The sequence below is a fragment of the Rana temporaria genome, chromosome 3 (assembly GCF_905171775.1).
Source record: "Rana temporaria chromosome 3, aRanTem1.1, whole genome shotgun sequence".
In the NCBI taxonomy this organism is placed as follows: domain Eukaryota; kingdom Metazoa; phylum Chordata; class Amphibia; order Anura; family Ranidae; genus Rana; species Rana temporaria.
In genome coordinates, this window is record NC_053491.1 from 154,491,241 (window position 1) to 154,504,923 (window position 13,683).

The 13,683-nt window shown below is 42.0% G+C and overlaps 1 protein-coding gene across 1 annotated transcript in view; it reads right to left on the minus strand.

Annotated features, from left to right (window-relative positions):
• The window catches only part of TUBGCP6 (tubulin gamma complex associated protein 6), a 60,121-nt gene that overhangs the window by 14,673 nt on the left and 31,765 nt on the right, over positions 1-13,683 (minus strand). Inside the window, exons 12-18 of the mRNA XM_040343679.1 lie at positions 10,988-11,069; positions 10,820-10,908; positions 8,145-8,260; positions 6,362-6,500; positions 6,204-6,269; positions 2,944-4,135; positions 2,149-2,198 (exon numbers count right to left, since the gene is read on the minus strand). Of these exons, the coding sequence (XP_040199613.1) occupies positions 2,149-2,198; positions 2,944-4,135; positions 6,204-6,269; positions 6,362-6,500; positions 8,145-8,260; positions 10,820-10,908; positions 10,988-11,069 (1,734 nt within the window). The remainder of the gene's footprint in view (positions 1-2,148; positions 2,199-2,943; positions 4,136-6,203; positions 6,270-6,361; positions 6,501-8,144; positions 8,261-10,819; positions 10,909-10,987; positions 11,070-13,683) is intronic.

Sequence of the window (13,683 nt, forward strand, 5' to 3'; positions counted from 1 at the left end):
TTTTGCAAAGATGGTGCCTCGAATTTTGACAGAAGATCGGAAAAAAAAGTCTTCAAATTTCAATCCGATCTTTTGAAGAATGCAGAGATGTTTGTTAGGGTTATTACTGGCGATGAAACAGTGTTTCCAGTATGATCCAGAAACAAAAACAGCAGAGCATGTTGTAGAAAACAAAAAATGTATTACCAGTTCAAAACCATGCTGGTGTTCTTTTTTTGATCACAAGGGGATAGTTCACTAACAGTTCATAGAACATGGTACAACGGTCAACCAACATTGTTACTTGGAAACTCTGAAAAGGTTATGGGACTCTGCTTGGAGGAAAAGAGTGGAACTCGGACCTGAAAAGTGGATTCTCCACCAAGTCAAAACTCCTGCACGTGATGCATTAAGTATCCGCAAGTTCCAGGCCCAGAAAATCCATTCCAAAAACTTGACCAACCACCTTATTCCCCCGTTTCCAAAATTGTAAAAATGACTTAAAAGTAAGGTCCAGCCCCCCCCCCCCCCCCACGAAAAAATGAAAAGTCAGCAACTACAAATACCGTAGCTGCTGACTTTTGATATTAGGACACTTACCCGTCTTGGAATCAAGCGATGACGGCACCCCAGAAAATGTTTCCATCAGCTCTCGGGTGCTGCCGCCGCCACCATTACCTGTAAGGGAAACCGATTCCCTACTGCACTGCGCTTTGTGAATGGCCCGACAGCAAGGCAAGGAGGAGAAGGGGCAAACTTTCAGGTCTCCCAGAAGCGGAGACGGGTACCTGTCAAAACAAGGTTCCCACCCCCCCAAAAAAGGTGCCAAATTTGGCACCGGAGGGGGGGGGGCCAAAGAAGCGGAGCTTCCCCTTTTGGGTGGAGCTCCGCTTTAAAAAGGTTTTCTGACATTCCGGGCATCGAGCACGCCACAGAAAAGATATTGCGCAGTGTTCTGGAAAACAAATGCCAGGAATGCTTCCGGCAGTGAAAAAGTCGTCTAGAAAAATGCATTGCTTCACAAGAGCACTACTTTAAAAAGGTGGCAACAGCTGCTAGTGTATAGGTAAGCAAACCTTTTTTTTTTTTAAACAGTCCATTCTGGGAATTCAATTGTCACACCTCATATATATTGGATGGATTTGTATGTCATGTCTAATGAAAACATTAGGCTATGTTGTCCTAAACCCAGAAAAAGGCAGTTATTGTCCAAGGCATGCTTCATTTCATGTTACAGGCCCACATTTTCCAAACAGTATATCCAAAAAGCATATGAGAAAATAGCTACATACTTTACATCAGGGCTCGTCAAATCCCAGGCGCCATTGTGACTAGAAAGTGTGTCCTGGTGCTTGGGCTTTTGTCAGCCCATTCACTGGGATTGCACAGCCTGGACCGACACTACCTCACATGCTCCAAGCCTGGCACTGAGCCTGCTGCCAGCTCCCACCCACTTTGTTAACCATTGGTTGAGCAGCCCTCATGATTGGAGTAGCCAGGCGGTAATTGGCTGAGGTGACTGGGCCCGGCGCTCGCTTCCATCTGGGTGTCAGTGGTAAAGCGAAGCAGGGGAATAGAGCAGGCCTGAGGGGCCCTGGTGACAGGGCTGAAGTGGGTGGCAGACGGTTGGGCATGGGTCTGGATACTGGCATGGAGGGGTGTCGTATCATCTATGACAGGGCAATACACACCTGTGTGCTGCCATTGGTACAGGGATACCTCAAGGGTGTGTGTACACTGGGGGAATACAAGTCCCAGCATGTGCTGTACCTCACTTATTATTTTAAATGTACTAAGTTCTTAGGAATCCAAAGAAGGTTAATAGGAAAAGCTGAGAGGCATACATGTGTGTAAACCTGTGTTGTGCATCGGTAAAGATACACATCGGGGCTACATAAGAGAAGGGGTTTTGTCACTAAACATAAAGCTTTGTTAGTTGAAAAAAAAAAAAATGGCCCTTAACTTTTTTTTAGCTGGCTCCTAGTCTCAAAGCAAATTTGTCAAGCCCTGCTTTTGCCAATTTAAGGTGTTCTTTCTGGAGATTACCATCAATCAGTACCTTTAACATCGATCACATTTACCTCCATTTTCCTTTTTATTAGCTTAAGCACATTTTATCATTTAAAATGCTAGATTGCTTTTTTACATAAAGCAACTTGAGGAATGTACCTCGATATTTGCAGATGATCCTGCTGACCCTGGTCTGCTTTCTTCAGTTACTGAAACAAAACAAAAAACACACATGATTATAATCAGATGTCCACTTTTAACACTAAGGCCCCTTTCACACTTGTGCGACTTCAAAGTCACGCGATTTTACGGCAAATTTGCCACAATTTTGACACGACAGTCATACGACTGTGGATCCGACTTTCCCCTACAACTTGAAGTACGACTTCAATGAGCAGGGAAGCGACTTTGATCCCCCAATAATTAGGTTGTACTCCACGCCAATTTTTTGAGAAAAAAAAATGGCATGGGTTCCCCCTTCATGAGCATACCGGGCCCTTTAATCTGGTATAGATTTTAAGGGGAACCCCCCCATGCTGAAAAAAAAAACGGCGTGGGGTCCCCCCCAAAATCCATACCAGACCCTTATCCGAGCACCAGCCTGGCCGGTCAGGAAAGGGGATGGGGACGAGCGAGCACCCCCCCTCTCCTGAGCCGTACCAGGTCGCATGCCCTCAACATGGGGGGGGGGAGTGCTTTGGAGCAGGGGGGCTTATCGGAATATGGGAGCCCCCTTTAATAAGGGGGCCCCCTTATTACTACTAACACTGGGAGGTGGAGGGTCCTCTGTTGAATTTCTTTCATGAATCTCTGCTTAAAAATGAAACAACTGGCATTGGCAGATTGGGTTATGTTTACCACTTTCCACTTAAAGCCAAAAGTATTAATCATAAGAGCAAGGGTGGAAAAATCCACCAAATACCACCCCCGGTTTGTGTACAAAGAAATTAATACCTGGTTGAAGACCTCCTTCACTTTCATCCTCTTTTATACCTGAGGGTGATAATACAGTTAAAGGCTCTGATGAACAGGTTTGTTCTGAAGGCAAGTCCTCCGTTTCTGGAGTTTCAGAAGGCCTTTCAAAGTCTTTTCTTTCACCGTAAATAAAATTCTGGACTGTTGAGTCAGATACATGGCCAAATTCTGATTTAGGTTCAGGAGTCACAGTGTCCTCTCCTGAGGGAGACCATTCTCCAATTTTAATGCTGGACTGTGTGGCATGTCCAAAAGAACTCCAGCGTGGTTTTAATGGCTCTACGTCGGAGACATGACTTCCGATCTGTATATGGGATTGTGAAGCATGTCCATGAATGTTCCACCTAGGTCGTGAGGGAACAACTTCAGAAATATGCTCTCCAATTTTGATATTGGCATCAGAAGCATGTCCATGGACATTCCAACGGGGTCTTGAAGGTTTCACGTCTGATACATTTTCACCGACCTTGATATTCGCCTCCGAGGAATGCCCATGAATATTCTGTCTGGGTCTAGAAGGGTCTACGTCAGAAGCATACTCTCCTACTTTTATGTGCCCCTCAGAGACATGGCCATAGAGGTTCCAGTGAGGTTTTAAAGGTTGGACATCAGACATGAAGTCCCCAATATTAATGTGAGAATCAGAAGAATGACCATGCTGACTGGGCTGTGGAAGGGACACCAATGTATCAGGAACATATTCTCCAACTTTAATGTTGGCATCTGATGCATGACCATAAATGTTGCAATGTGGCGTTCTGGGCTGTTCATCAGATACATATTCTCCAATTTGTATATGTCCTTGAGAAACTTGTGAAAACGGGATTGGTTTCAGCACTGTGTTGAAGTCATAATCACTTACAGGAGGGACAATTTGTGTTTCTTTAGCCTTTGCAAGCTCTGAGCCTATGTCTATTAATGCACCATCCACTTGGAAGAGATCACTAGTCAGTTCAGTGTCTTGTTTCTCAGCAGCTATCCCAGGAAGAAAATCAGCAAAGTCCACACTAGGAGTACACAAGCTTGGATGACAAGAATCTGTGTCTTCTTTCTCAGCCACAATTAAAGGCAACTCTTTCTTTTCTTCAAGAGGTGATGGAGCACGTACATGAATGACTTCTTCTCTTGTTTCTTCCTCATTGCTATTGTCATTTAAAGATGTAGGTGAAATCTAAAAAAAAAAAAAAAATGTAATTTAAAAAAAAATTATATTATATCCAAAGGATTGCTACCAATTATTTGTTACGGGATGGTTATTCCTTTCCTTTCGCAATGTGATAGGTGTGGGGATTAAATCTAGGAGTGATATAAATGACATACTTTTACATAAAGGTTTACAAAAGCAGTAATGTAATATTCTTGAACAAAAAAAATCTATGGTTCAAAAATACTTGAATGCAAACCTATGGCCACAAAAATGGTACCATATATATGAGTGTTTATTCAAGTATAACCAAGGGCTCATGTATGACAGTCTAAGCAAGTACCAAATCCAGTTACTATGTGATGCACAAACCCCATAATGTAAAACCAGGGTTTTTTTTCAGCAAGAACGCAGGGGAACGCAGTTCCGGCACCTCTAGATCTGAATGTATGCATTGGCAAGAGGTGCCGGGGTGTGCTAGAGGAACTATTGATGCTGGCTGTTGGGGAATCTATTATTGCTGAAGAGGGTCTATTTTTGTGAAGGAAGGGGGTCTGTTGTTGCTAGGGAGTTCTTCTGTTGCTCGTGGGGAATCTATTGTTGCCAATAAGGTCTTATGTTGCTGGGGGTTTTAGTTATTGCTGGTAGTGATGTACTGTTAAGGGAGGGGTCTTTTTTGCTGGCTGCTGGAGGGTCTATTGATGCTGGCTACTGGGGAATCTATTGTTGCTGGAGGGGATATATATTTGCAGGGGGGTCTATTGTTTCTGGGGAGGGATCTATTGTTGCTGGGGTGGGTCTTATGTTTCAGGGAGTCAATCATTCCTGGGAGGGATCTACTGTTATGGGAAGGGTCTAATGTTGCTGGCTGCAGGAGGGTTTATTGATGCTGGCTGTTAGGAGTCTATTGTCGCTGGGGTGTCCACTGTTCTTAGATCTATTCTGATGCCTTTCTTGTTATTACTAACAAATTCCATAAAAAATACTTAGCACCACAAAGTGATACCGTACTTGGGTCTGTATTCTCTAAAAGGGGTGAGGTGGGTAAGGGGTGGAACCAAGGAACAGTGCTCTGAGGTGAGTAGGGGTGGAGTCAAGGGGTGACTCAGAAGGGAGTAGTTCCTGCACCTATTCTCTGAGAAAATAGGTAAAACAAAAACTTAATAAACAATTTTTATTGTTGGTTTTTCCAAAAACATTTTTTACTGTCCCTGGCTGATACAAACTCTCCTTTATTTTCCCTCACATGTTATTGCTCCCAGACACTGCAGCTCGCGAGTGAGAGGGTTTTAGCAACAGAGACATAAGCAGGGCTGGATATGGCCAAGCACTGAGTGAGATTCAGCAGTGGCAATGCGGATAGCCATAAGTGTAGATGCACTTACAATTAAAGCCCAACTCCAGGCACAACTAAAAAATGCCATTGCAGTTCCGGTCTCCATCACATCAAATAAATGATTATTCACCCCACACTGAAAGCGACGATGTCAAGGTCCCACCCACAAACCTGAGTTTTGGTGAGGAAGAGATCGCTGGATTAGGGAATCAATACAGTCTCTTCTGCAACATTAGCAAGCATTTAATCACTGCAGTGCAGGAGTTTTTTTTGTGCCTGGAGTTGAACTTTAAGTGCTACAGCACTCAACGTTTCGCTCAGTACAGGCTTGATCTCTGCGATCAAAGCCCATATTGGATGGGACATTACAGAGGGGCAGTCCTAGGCAGGGCTGTAGTTTGCTGTGTCCAGCTTTAATAAAGTTGGATGTGATCTGACATCTGTGTACAAATTGCTCCTTTCTGTTGTATTTAAAGACAATTTACCATTTTGCAGTAACAGATAAAATATCAGTTTTAGCATTGTGCTTCATGGTCACTTCACGTACATCTCGTGATCAACTGTAATTGGTCTACCTCAAGATGCTGCAACTAACAATGTCAATCCCAAGTAAATCCTGCATGCGTTATATAAAAACATGATTGCACAATTGAAATTAAGGCTTAAAAAACAAAAAGAACAAAATACAAAAAAACTACAAACCTCACACATTTGGTTGAATACTGGTACACATACTAGAGAAACACCATTATACCGTACCTGTGGAAGTGGTGAAGTACCTATGTTTTCTGTAGACTCGTTTACTGGATTCTGCTTTAGCAACTCCTTGGGGGAGAAAAACAAACAAACACAACCATTAAAACGCAAGCTAGAAGTAACATACCTTCCTGCAGATGACAGGACAATTAATTATGAACCTGTATGTGCTTTTCATCATCCCAGAAGAACTTCAGGCGAGCCGTTTCCAGCTTATGACGCTGGATCTTCCACAGCGCTTTCTGCTCTTTTCGAGTGGCTTCCTCAGAAAGTTTGCTATAATGTTCTATAAGTTCCTCTCTAGGGAAGGGGAGGGAAGGACAAACACAAGCAACAATAAATCATTCAAGTGAGCTGGAAACATGAAATGAAAAAAACATTTTCCTACTACTTTTCTTTACATATTTTCCAGCCATGTATAATCTTAATGGTTTTTATCCAGTGACAAATATCACAATGGCAAAAGGGACCACTATATGTTTTACACTACAATCTTAAAATTAACTGTCAAAAAGAGAGCCAAATTTTACTTTTCAAACCCCCTTAGGGCCCTTTCACACGGGGGCAGATCAGTAATGATCCGCCTCCGTGTGTCCGTCAAGCTCAGCGGGAATCCTCCGTAAAATCCCAGCTGAGCCGTCGGCTGACAGGGCGGTCCCCGCACACTGTGCAGGGACCGCCCTGTCTTTTCTCCGCTCTCCCCTATGGGGGGGATCGGATGAACACGGACCGTATGTCCGTGTTCACCCGATCTGATCCGCCAGACGGAAGAAAAATAGGATTTTCTTCCGTTCCGATTTTGCGGAGGCGGTTGATTACGGTATCAGCGGATGGTCATCCGCTGACACCCGCAATCACATAGGGACCAATGTATGTCCCGTTTTTATCCGCAACGGATGGATGAAAATGCGGACATACGGTCCGCACATCTGAAAGGGGTCTTAGTTTTTTTTATTAGGTTTGTTTAAAAGAGGGGGCCAACATATAAAACCTACTGAGTAAGCCAACAAATACTTGTATACCTCCTTTTCTACTTGTATTAAATGATAAGTCCACCTTTCTATAACATATTACAGGTTTCAGCCGTATTCAGGGTGTAACATGTAACAAGTTACTGATGCAGCACCCCCCACATCCATCAGCGCACAATGGCCATCCCTCCCCGAGTTCTGTTGTGACAGCAGACCAGGGATCTTTTTCCCGCACCCACTGTCACAATTAAAAAAAAAAATGCGGTGGTGCAGGATTCTGCCCACCCAGATGCGTCATTCATTCATTCACAGAGTTCTGTGAATGGGGGAACTACAACTATCATCAGCCATTGCAGCTGTCAGCTTATAGTTCTCATTGAACAATCAGGGCACTGATGAGCACTTCCATTCCACTTCCATTTGCTTCCTGCCATTCAGTAACTGCCTGCCCATATGAGCTACATGCAGACAGCTACACTAACAGTCTGCAGGAGCCTGAGATTGCACCCGAGACCTGCAGGCTCCTTATAAAAAATAAAAATGCACAGCTTTTTGCAGATAAAAAAAAAATATGTGCATTTATAATTGTTTTTTTTTTTTTTTTTACAAAGGTGATCTCATACTTTAATGGTTACTAAAAGTTTAATATTTTAAGGCTATGAAACAATAGGTTCTCTTGCCAACCCGTTAGCTTCAAGTCCTCATTTACCAATCCTACCAACCCTAGGATAAGCTTCAAAACAGCCCATTACTTCATGAGGGATACAGATAAGAAGAAATGCAGTTCATGTGACCAGCTGTACAGTAAATGTTGTTCTAAATGCATGTCTGAATGTAAACCATATGTGTAGTGATCATGTTAAAAGGGCAAAATCAGCATTCTAAGCATGATTTCAACAAAAACTTTGAAGAAAAAAAAAATACAATATATCTTATGTACAAAAACAGTAAAATTAATAAAACTAAAATTTACCTAGCTTTGTTCTCTAGTTCCTGTTCTAATGCTTTTAGCCTCTGCTCACGATCACGCCACTCCCTCATGTAGCTGAAATCATCATCAGCCTCCTCTTTTTTGACAGCCAGCCGACGCTGTGTGCAAAAAGGATTTAAGAAGCTGTTATATTGCTGCAAATCAATAAAGAGTGCAAATCCGAATGCTTTATGCAATGTTTTAATGTTCCTGTTTAAATGGTTTTGAAGTGTGGGCATCATTCAGTAGCCCCCCATTGCCCCAAAGCATGGTTGTTCTGATTATGCAAAGACATCACTTCCAGGTAGCTTGCCCCCCCGCCTTCTGGGATAGGCCTACTCACCCTTCATCTCCAGGGTTAATTTGTCTTATCCTCCGCCATATCTGTCATTTTCTGTTTCACTTATAGAGGGACACAATTACGCTCACGCTTTGCACAGTATTTGTTTTACTCTTTGTATTGGACTCTATTTTTAGACGCTACTAGCTATTGTAATATATGATATAAGTTTACAGACCACATGCAATATGTCAAATCAGAGCACAACACACTCTTTACAGAACCCATATGGGATCGCTAGAGACATGGTGCACAGTGGATACTTACCTTTACTTCAAGGCTCTCGCTTGTGTTGCTTTAATCCATGGGTTGTACTTCCTCAGCTCCCAGTACAGACAACCCCATTCTGCCCCCAGCCGATAGTATTACATGTGGATCATTGTGCCGACTGAGCAGCAGTACGGTAGGACATTCCATTTATATGGTGGTTTTCCCCATTTCTTTCCTTTTTTCAATTTTTTTTTTTCTTTTATTGTTATTTATGACCAGACTATATTGTTGTTTTATTATATATTTCTTATAGAGACGCATTCACCTGATCCTGAGGTAGTGGAGACTAAACCACGAAACTCATTGCGCTTGTTGATGCAAACCTTTACATCATCATGCGTTTCTACAATTTATTTTATTTATGTAACTTTGTATTCTTTGCCTATTGACATATATGCTCAGTACATTATGACATTATGGTCTAGTCCTACTCCAGGTTTACAAATTTATTTGGGATAACGTTTTATTATGTAAATTTATTGTGTTGATGCTTTTTTTCTATTAATTTGCTTCCGACATTATTATTTTCTATACCTTATTATCCCCCCCCCCCCCCCCATCACAGATTTCCATCCATGAATATACAAATATTATTAACACTGAAAATTTACCAGAGAAATACATGCAATACCCACTGGTGGCTGCGCACCACATTTACAGTAAAGTCCCAACCCTTCTCTTTTTAATGCCACCTTTAGATTATGCATTTTGCACACCCCTGCTTAATTTGCATTCAAGTAACCAGGAGTTGTCTCTAGTAAATTATTAAAAGGGGTTGTAAAGGTTTGTCTTTTATTTTCTAAATTGGTTCCTTTAAGCTAGTGCATTGTTGGTTCACTTACTTTTTCCTTCGATTTCCCTTCTAAATGTTTTTTTTCTTTGTTTGAATTTCTCACTTCCTGTTTCTCCTCAGTAAACTTGCCCCTATCATCCGAGCAGTGGAAAGTCATTTAGAACAGCTTACTGAACACCTTACTGAGGAGGGACAGGAAGTGAGAAATTCAGACAAAGAAAACAAAGAAGAAAAAAAAATTTCGACGGGAAATGGAAGGAAAAGGTAAGTGAACCAACAATGCACTAGCTTAAAGGAACCTATTTAGAAAATAAAAAACAAACCTTTACAACCCCTTTAACTTTTGGAAGTAGAGCCACTGTGCATTCACTGTCACTTGAAAGCACACATATAGAAAACTGGTTAATTCATTTGAATACTAAACTATTGAAATGATATATTTTTTTGCTTAAATTGCTCCTATAACATGGGATTGTCATAGCTTTATGGAACAAAAAAGTAAAAACTATAAAGGTCATCGAAGTAAAAAAAAAAAACCTTTACTGGCAGCAACCTAAACCACTTCCTGATGCTGAGAATGATCAGACCTGCGCAGATGTTAGAAGGCATTTATCTCATTCCTGTAAATAAAGTGGTCTTTATTTTTTTTTAGATTAGTCATATTGCATAAAGATGCCCCCCCAATATCGCCTTCATAATTTCCTATTATAACTAGTATAGCAAAACCTTGGTACTTCTAGCTTGTCTCCCAAAAAAGGAGTTGGGGCTTCTTTTCGGCAACAATGCGGACTGCCACGCAACAAAACCGCACCATGTTTGGGTGCCATTAAAAATCAATGGCACTCAAACACACATGGTGCATTTTGCCACTATTGCAGTGCGATTTGGAATCACAGTTTTCCTTTCACCAGCCCATTTTGAAATGTCTTTTTACAAAAATGTTACACATTTTGGGTTTTTTCCGACAGCAGGAGCTGGAAGCTGACACCTAAATTGACTGAAGCAACGCATGAAATGACTAGAATACTCAAATTTAGTAATCCTCTTTTCAGAATGTCATTTCCACAGACATTACTGTTACAAATGACTTCTACCTTGATTATTAAACCAGATGTCCAGATAAAATGTGATCTAACCTTTATGACAAAACACATTTTTAAAGCCCTTCATAGAGAAATTCCACGCTAAAGCTCTTTAGGAAACCACTTGACAGCAGTTTTGATTTCAACATAGTTTAGGGACATATAATACGGTGAAAAGTCATAACACAAGTACCTCTTGATCTTTCTCAAACTGTTCTTTCAGCTTCAAAAATAGTTCTCTCTTTCGTGTGTCTAAAGATATTTTCGCAGTCGATAGCCTATCTATACCAAGAAAAGAAATGTATTAAAAAAACACCCTAGAAAAGCTGGATTAACAAACGTGACAACGACATTATCTAACCTTTAAAACCTTCCAGGAGTTTCTCTGTTGTTTCTCGCGCCTGAATCAAAAGGTCCTGCTTTGCAATTACCGCTTGTAGTTCCTAAAATAAAGACCAACAAGGATAAATAATGGTTCAGAATTCAACTATAATCCTATATTTTACTTGTGGATGTAAACACGATTTAAGAAATTTGAGCTGGGCACATATACCTGCAGTGTTTTCTTATCTCTCTTCAAAGCCCTAAGTCCTGTGGCTTTTTCCTGCGCCGTTCCTCTGTTATCAGCATAACTTCTGACAAGTTCTCTGTCAACTTGTGATAAAACCAACCTGAATTTTGTGTCAGGGTGGGTGCTATAAATAGATTAGCAGAGAGCTGGTCTATTCATAGCACAGCTCTGCAAGTCTCTGCCTATGTGGAGAGGGGGTGTGTACCTTTCCTCGAATCAGCTGTCTCACAGTGTTTGGCAAGAATCCACGCCCAGAGGTGAATCATGAAGAGAGAATTCTAACAGTACGTGCACTTTCTAAACAGTATATAAAGCTGAAGACAGCAGATATACAAGTAAAACTTATGTTGGGAGATTTGTTCTCTGTGAATCATCTGAGGCTGTTCACTTCAATGGATATATGTCATAGTTTACATCCACTTTAAAGCTGTTCTTTGGTCCTGCCTGCATGGCTGTCCAGCAGCAGAGTTCTCTCAGGATCCAGAAGAGGAATCTCAGCAGTGATGTCAGCGTGATCGAGCCATACTGTATGGCTATGGTCGCACACAGCCCAGCTCAGGAAAGAGCCCGCATGAGTGCCCCCCCCCTAGTTTAGGACTTGCAGCAGCGGATAGACTGGTGGGGGGTGATCAAAGGTAAGGGACTGCTCTGTGCAGATAGGTATAACATCGAATGCAAGTTCAAATCAGGTGCGATAAACACCACAATGGTTCAAGATGAAGTGCAAAGCAATCAGACCATCCCACCGGTCACATATAGAAAAATCCAAACAGGGATTGCTGCACCAAAAATTTATTAAGAGTCCAAAAAAGACAATAGTTATATGTTATGTTGCAAATAGCAACAGTTTCAGGCAAAGTACAAAATGCCCTTCTTCAGGCTAGAACATCATCCGAATGATGAAGGGCACTTTGCCTGAAACTGTTGCTATTTGGAAAATAACACAACTATTGTCTTTTTGGACTCTTAATACATTTTAGGTGCAGCAATCCCCGTTTTGATTTTCTATATGTGACTGGTGGGATGGTCTGATTGCTTTTCACATCTTGAAACATTGTGTTGTTTACCGCACCTGCTTTGAATAATATATATATATCTCACATTTTTGTAAATATTTTATAATATCTTTTCATGTGACAGCACTGAATAAATGACACTGCTACAATGTAAAGTAGTGAGTGTACAGCTTGTATAACAGTGTTAATTTGCTGTCCCCTCAAAATAACTCAACACACAGCCATCAATGTCTAAACCGCTGGCAACAAAAGGGAGTACACCCCTTTTGGGCCCATTTAGCCATTTTCCCTCCTCTGTGTCATGTGACTCATTAGTGTTACAAGGTCTCAGGTGTGAATGGGGAGCATGTGTATTCAATTTGGTGTTCTCACTCTCACCCTCTCATACTGGTTACTACAAGTTCAACATGGACATATATATCTTTTGTGGCCCCCAACGATCTCCCAGCACCGGGGCCACGCCACAAAAGATATATATCAGGCATCACTAAATGGTGCAATAACAAAAAAGCAGCACTCAATGGAAAAAGGCATTAAAAACTTTATAGTTTGATAAAATAACATTGGTATTACATATAATAAAATATAATATATTATAAAGTGCACACAATGATTATAATAATTGTAAAAAATAATTGTAAAAGCACAATAGTTGTGGTATAATTAACAATCCAATAAGGAACCCACAACAATGCCACTGAGGAGTCTGTGATGGAAAGGTTAACATCAGATCCTGAGTCTCCAAAATAGCCCTGCCGCACCTTCAGCGCAGTGACCGGGTGGAATGCTGCGTTGATGAAAGGGATAGTCTGACTTGAATATCAAGGGAGGACTGTGATGTAGGGAGTCTGTAATGGGGGGGGGGGGGGGGAATCTTTGATGGGGGGGGGGAAATCTGTGATGGGGGGGGGGGTAATCTGTGATGGGGGGGGGGGGGAAATCTGTGATGGGGGGGGGGGGGAAATCTGTGATGGGGGGGGGGGGAATCTGTGACGGGGGGGGGGGGAAATCTGTGACGGGGGGGGGGGAAATCTGTGACGGGGGGGGGGGGAAATCTGTGATGGGGGGGGGGGGGAAATCTGTGATGGAGTGGGTAACTGTGATGGAGTGGGTAACTGTGATGGAGTGGGTAACTGTGATGGAGTGGGTAACTGTGATGGAGTGGGTAACTGTGATGGAGTGGGTAACTGTGATGGAGTGGGTAACTGTGATGGAGTGGGTAACTGTGATGGAGTGGGTAACTGTGATGGAGTGGGTAACTGTGATGGAGTGGGTAACTGTGATGGAGTGGGTAACTGATGGAGTGGGTAACTGTGATGGAGTGGGTAACTGTGATGGAGTGGGTAACTGTGATGGAGTGGGTAACTGTGATGGAGTGGGTAACTGTGATGGAGTGGGCATCTGCTTCACAGACCTTTATTTAAAAAAAAAAATCCTAAAACTTCTCTCTTAAAGTGAAGGTGCGTGTTA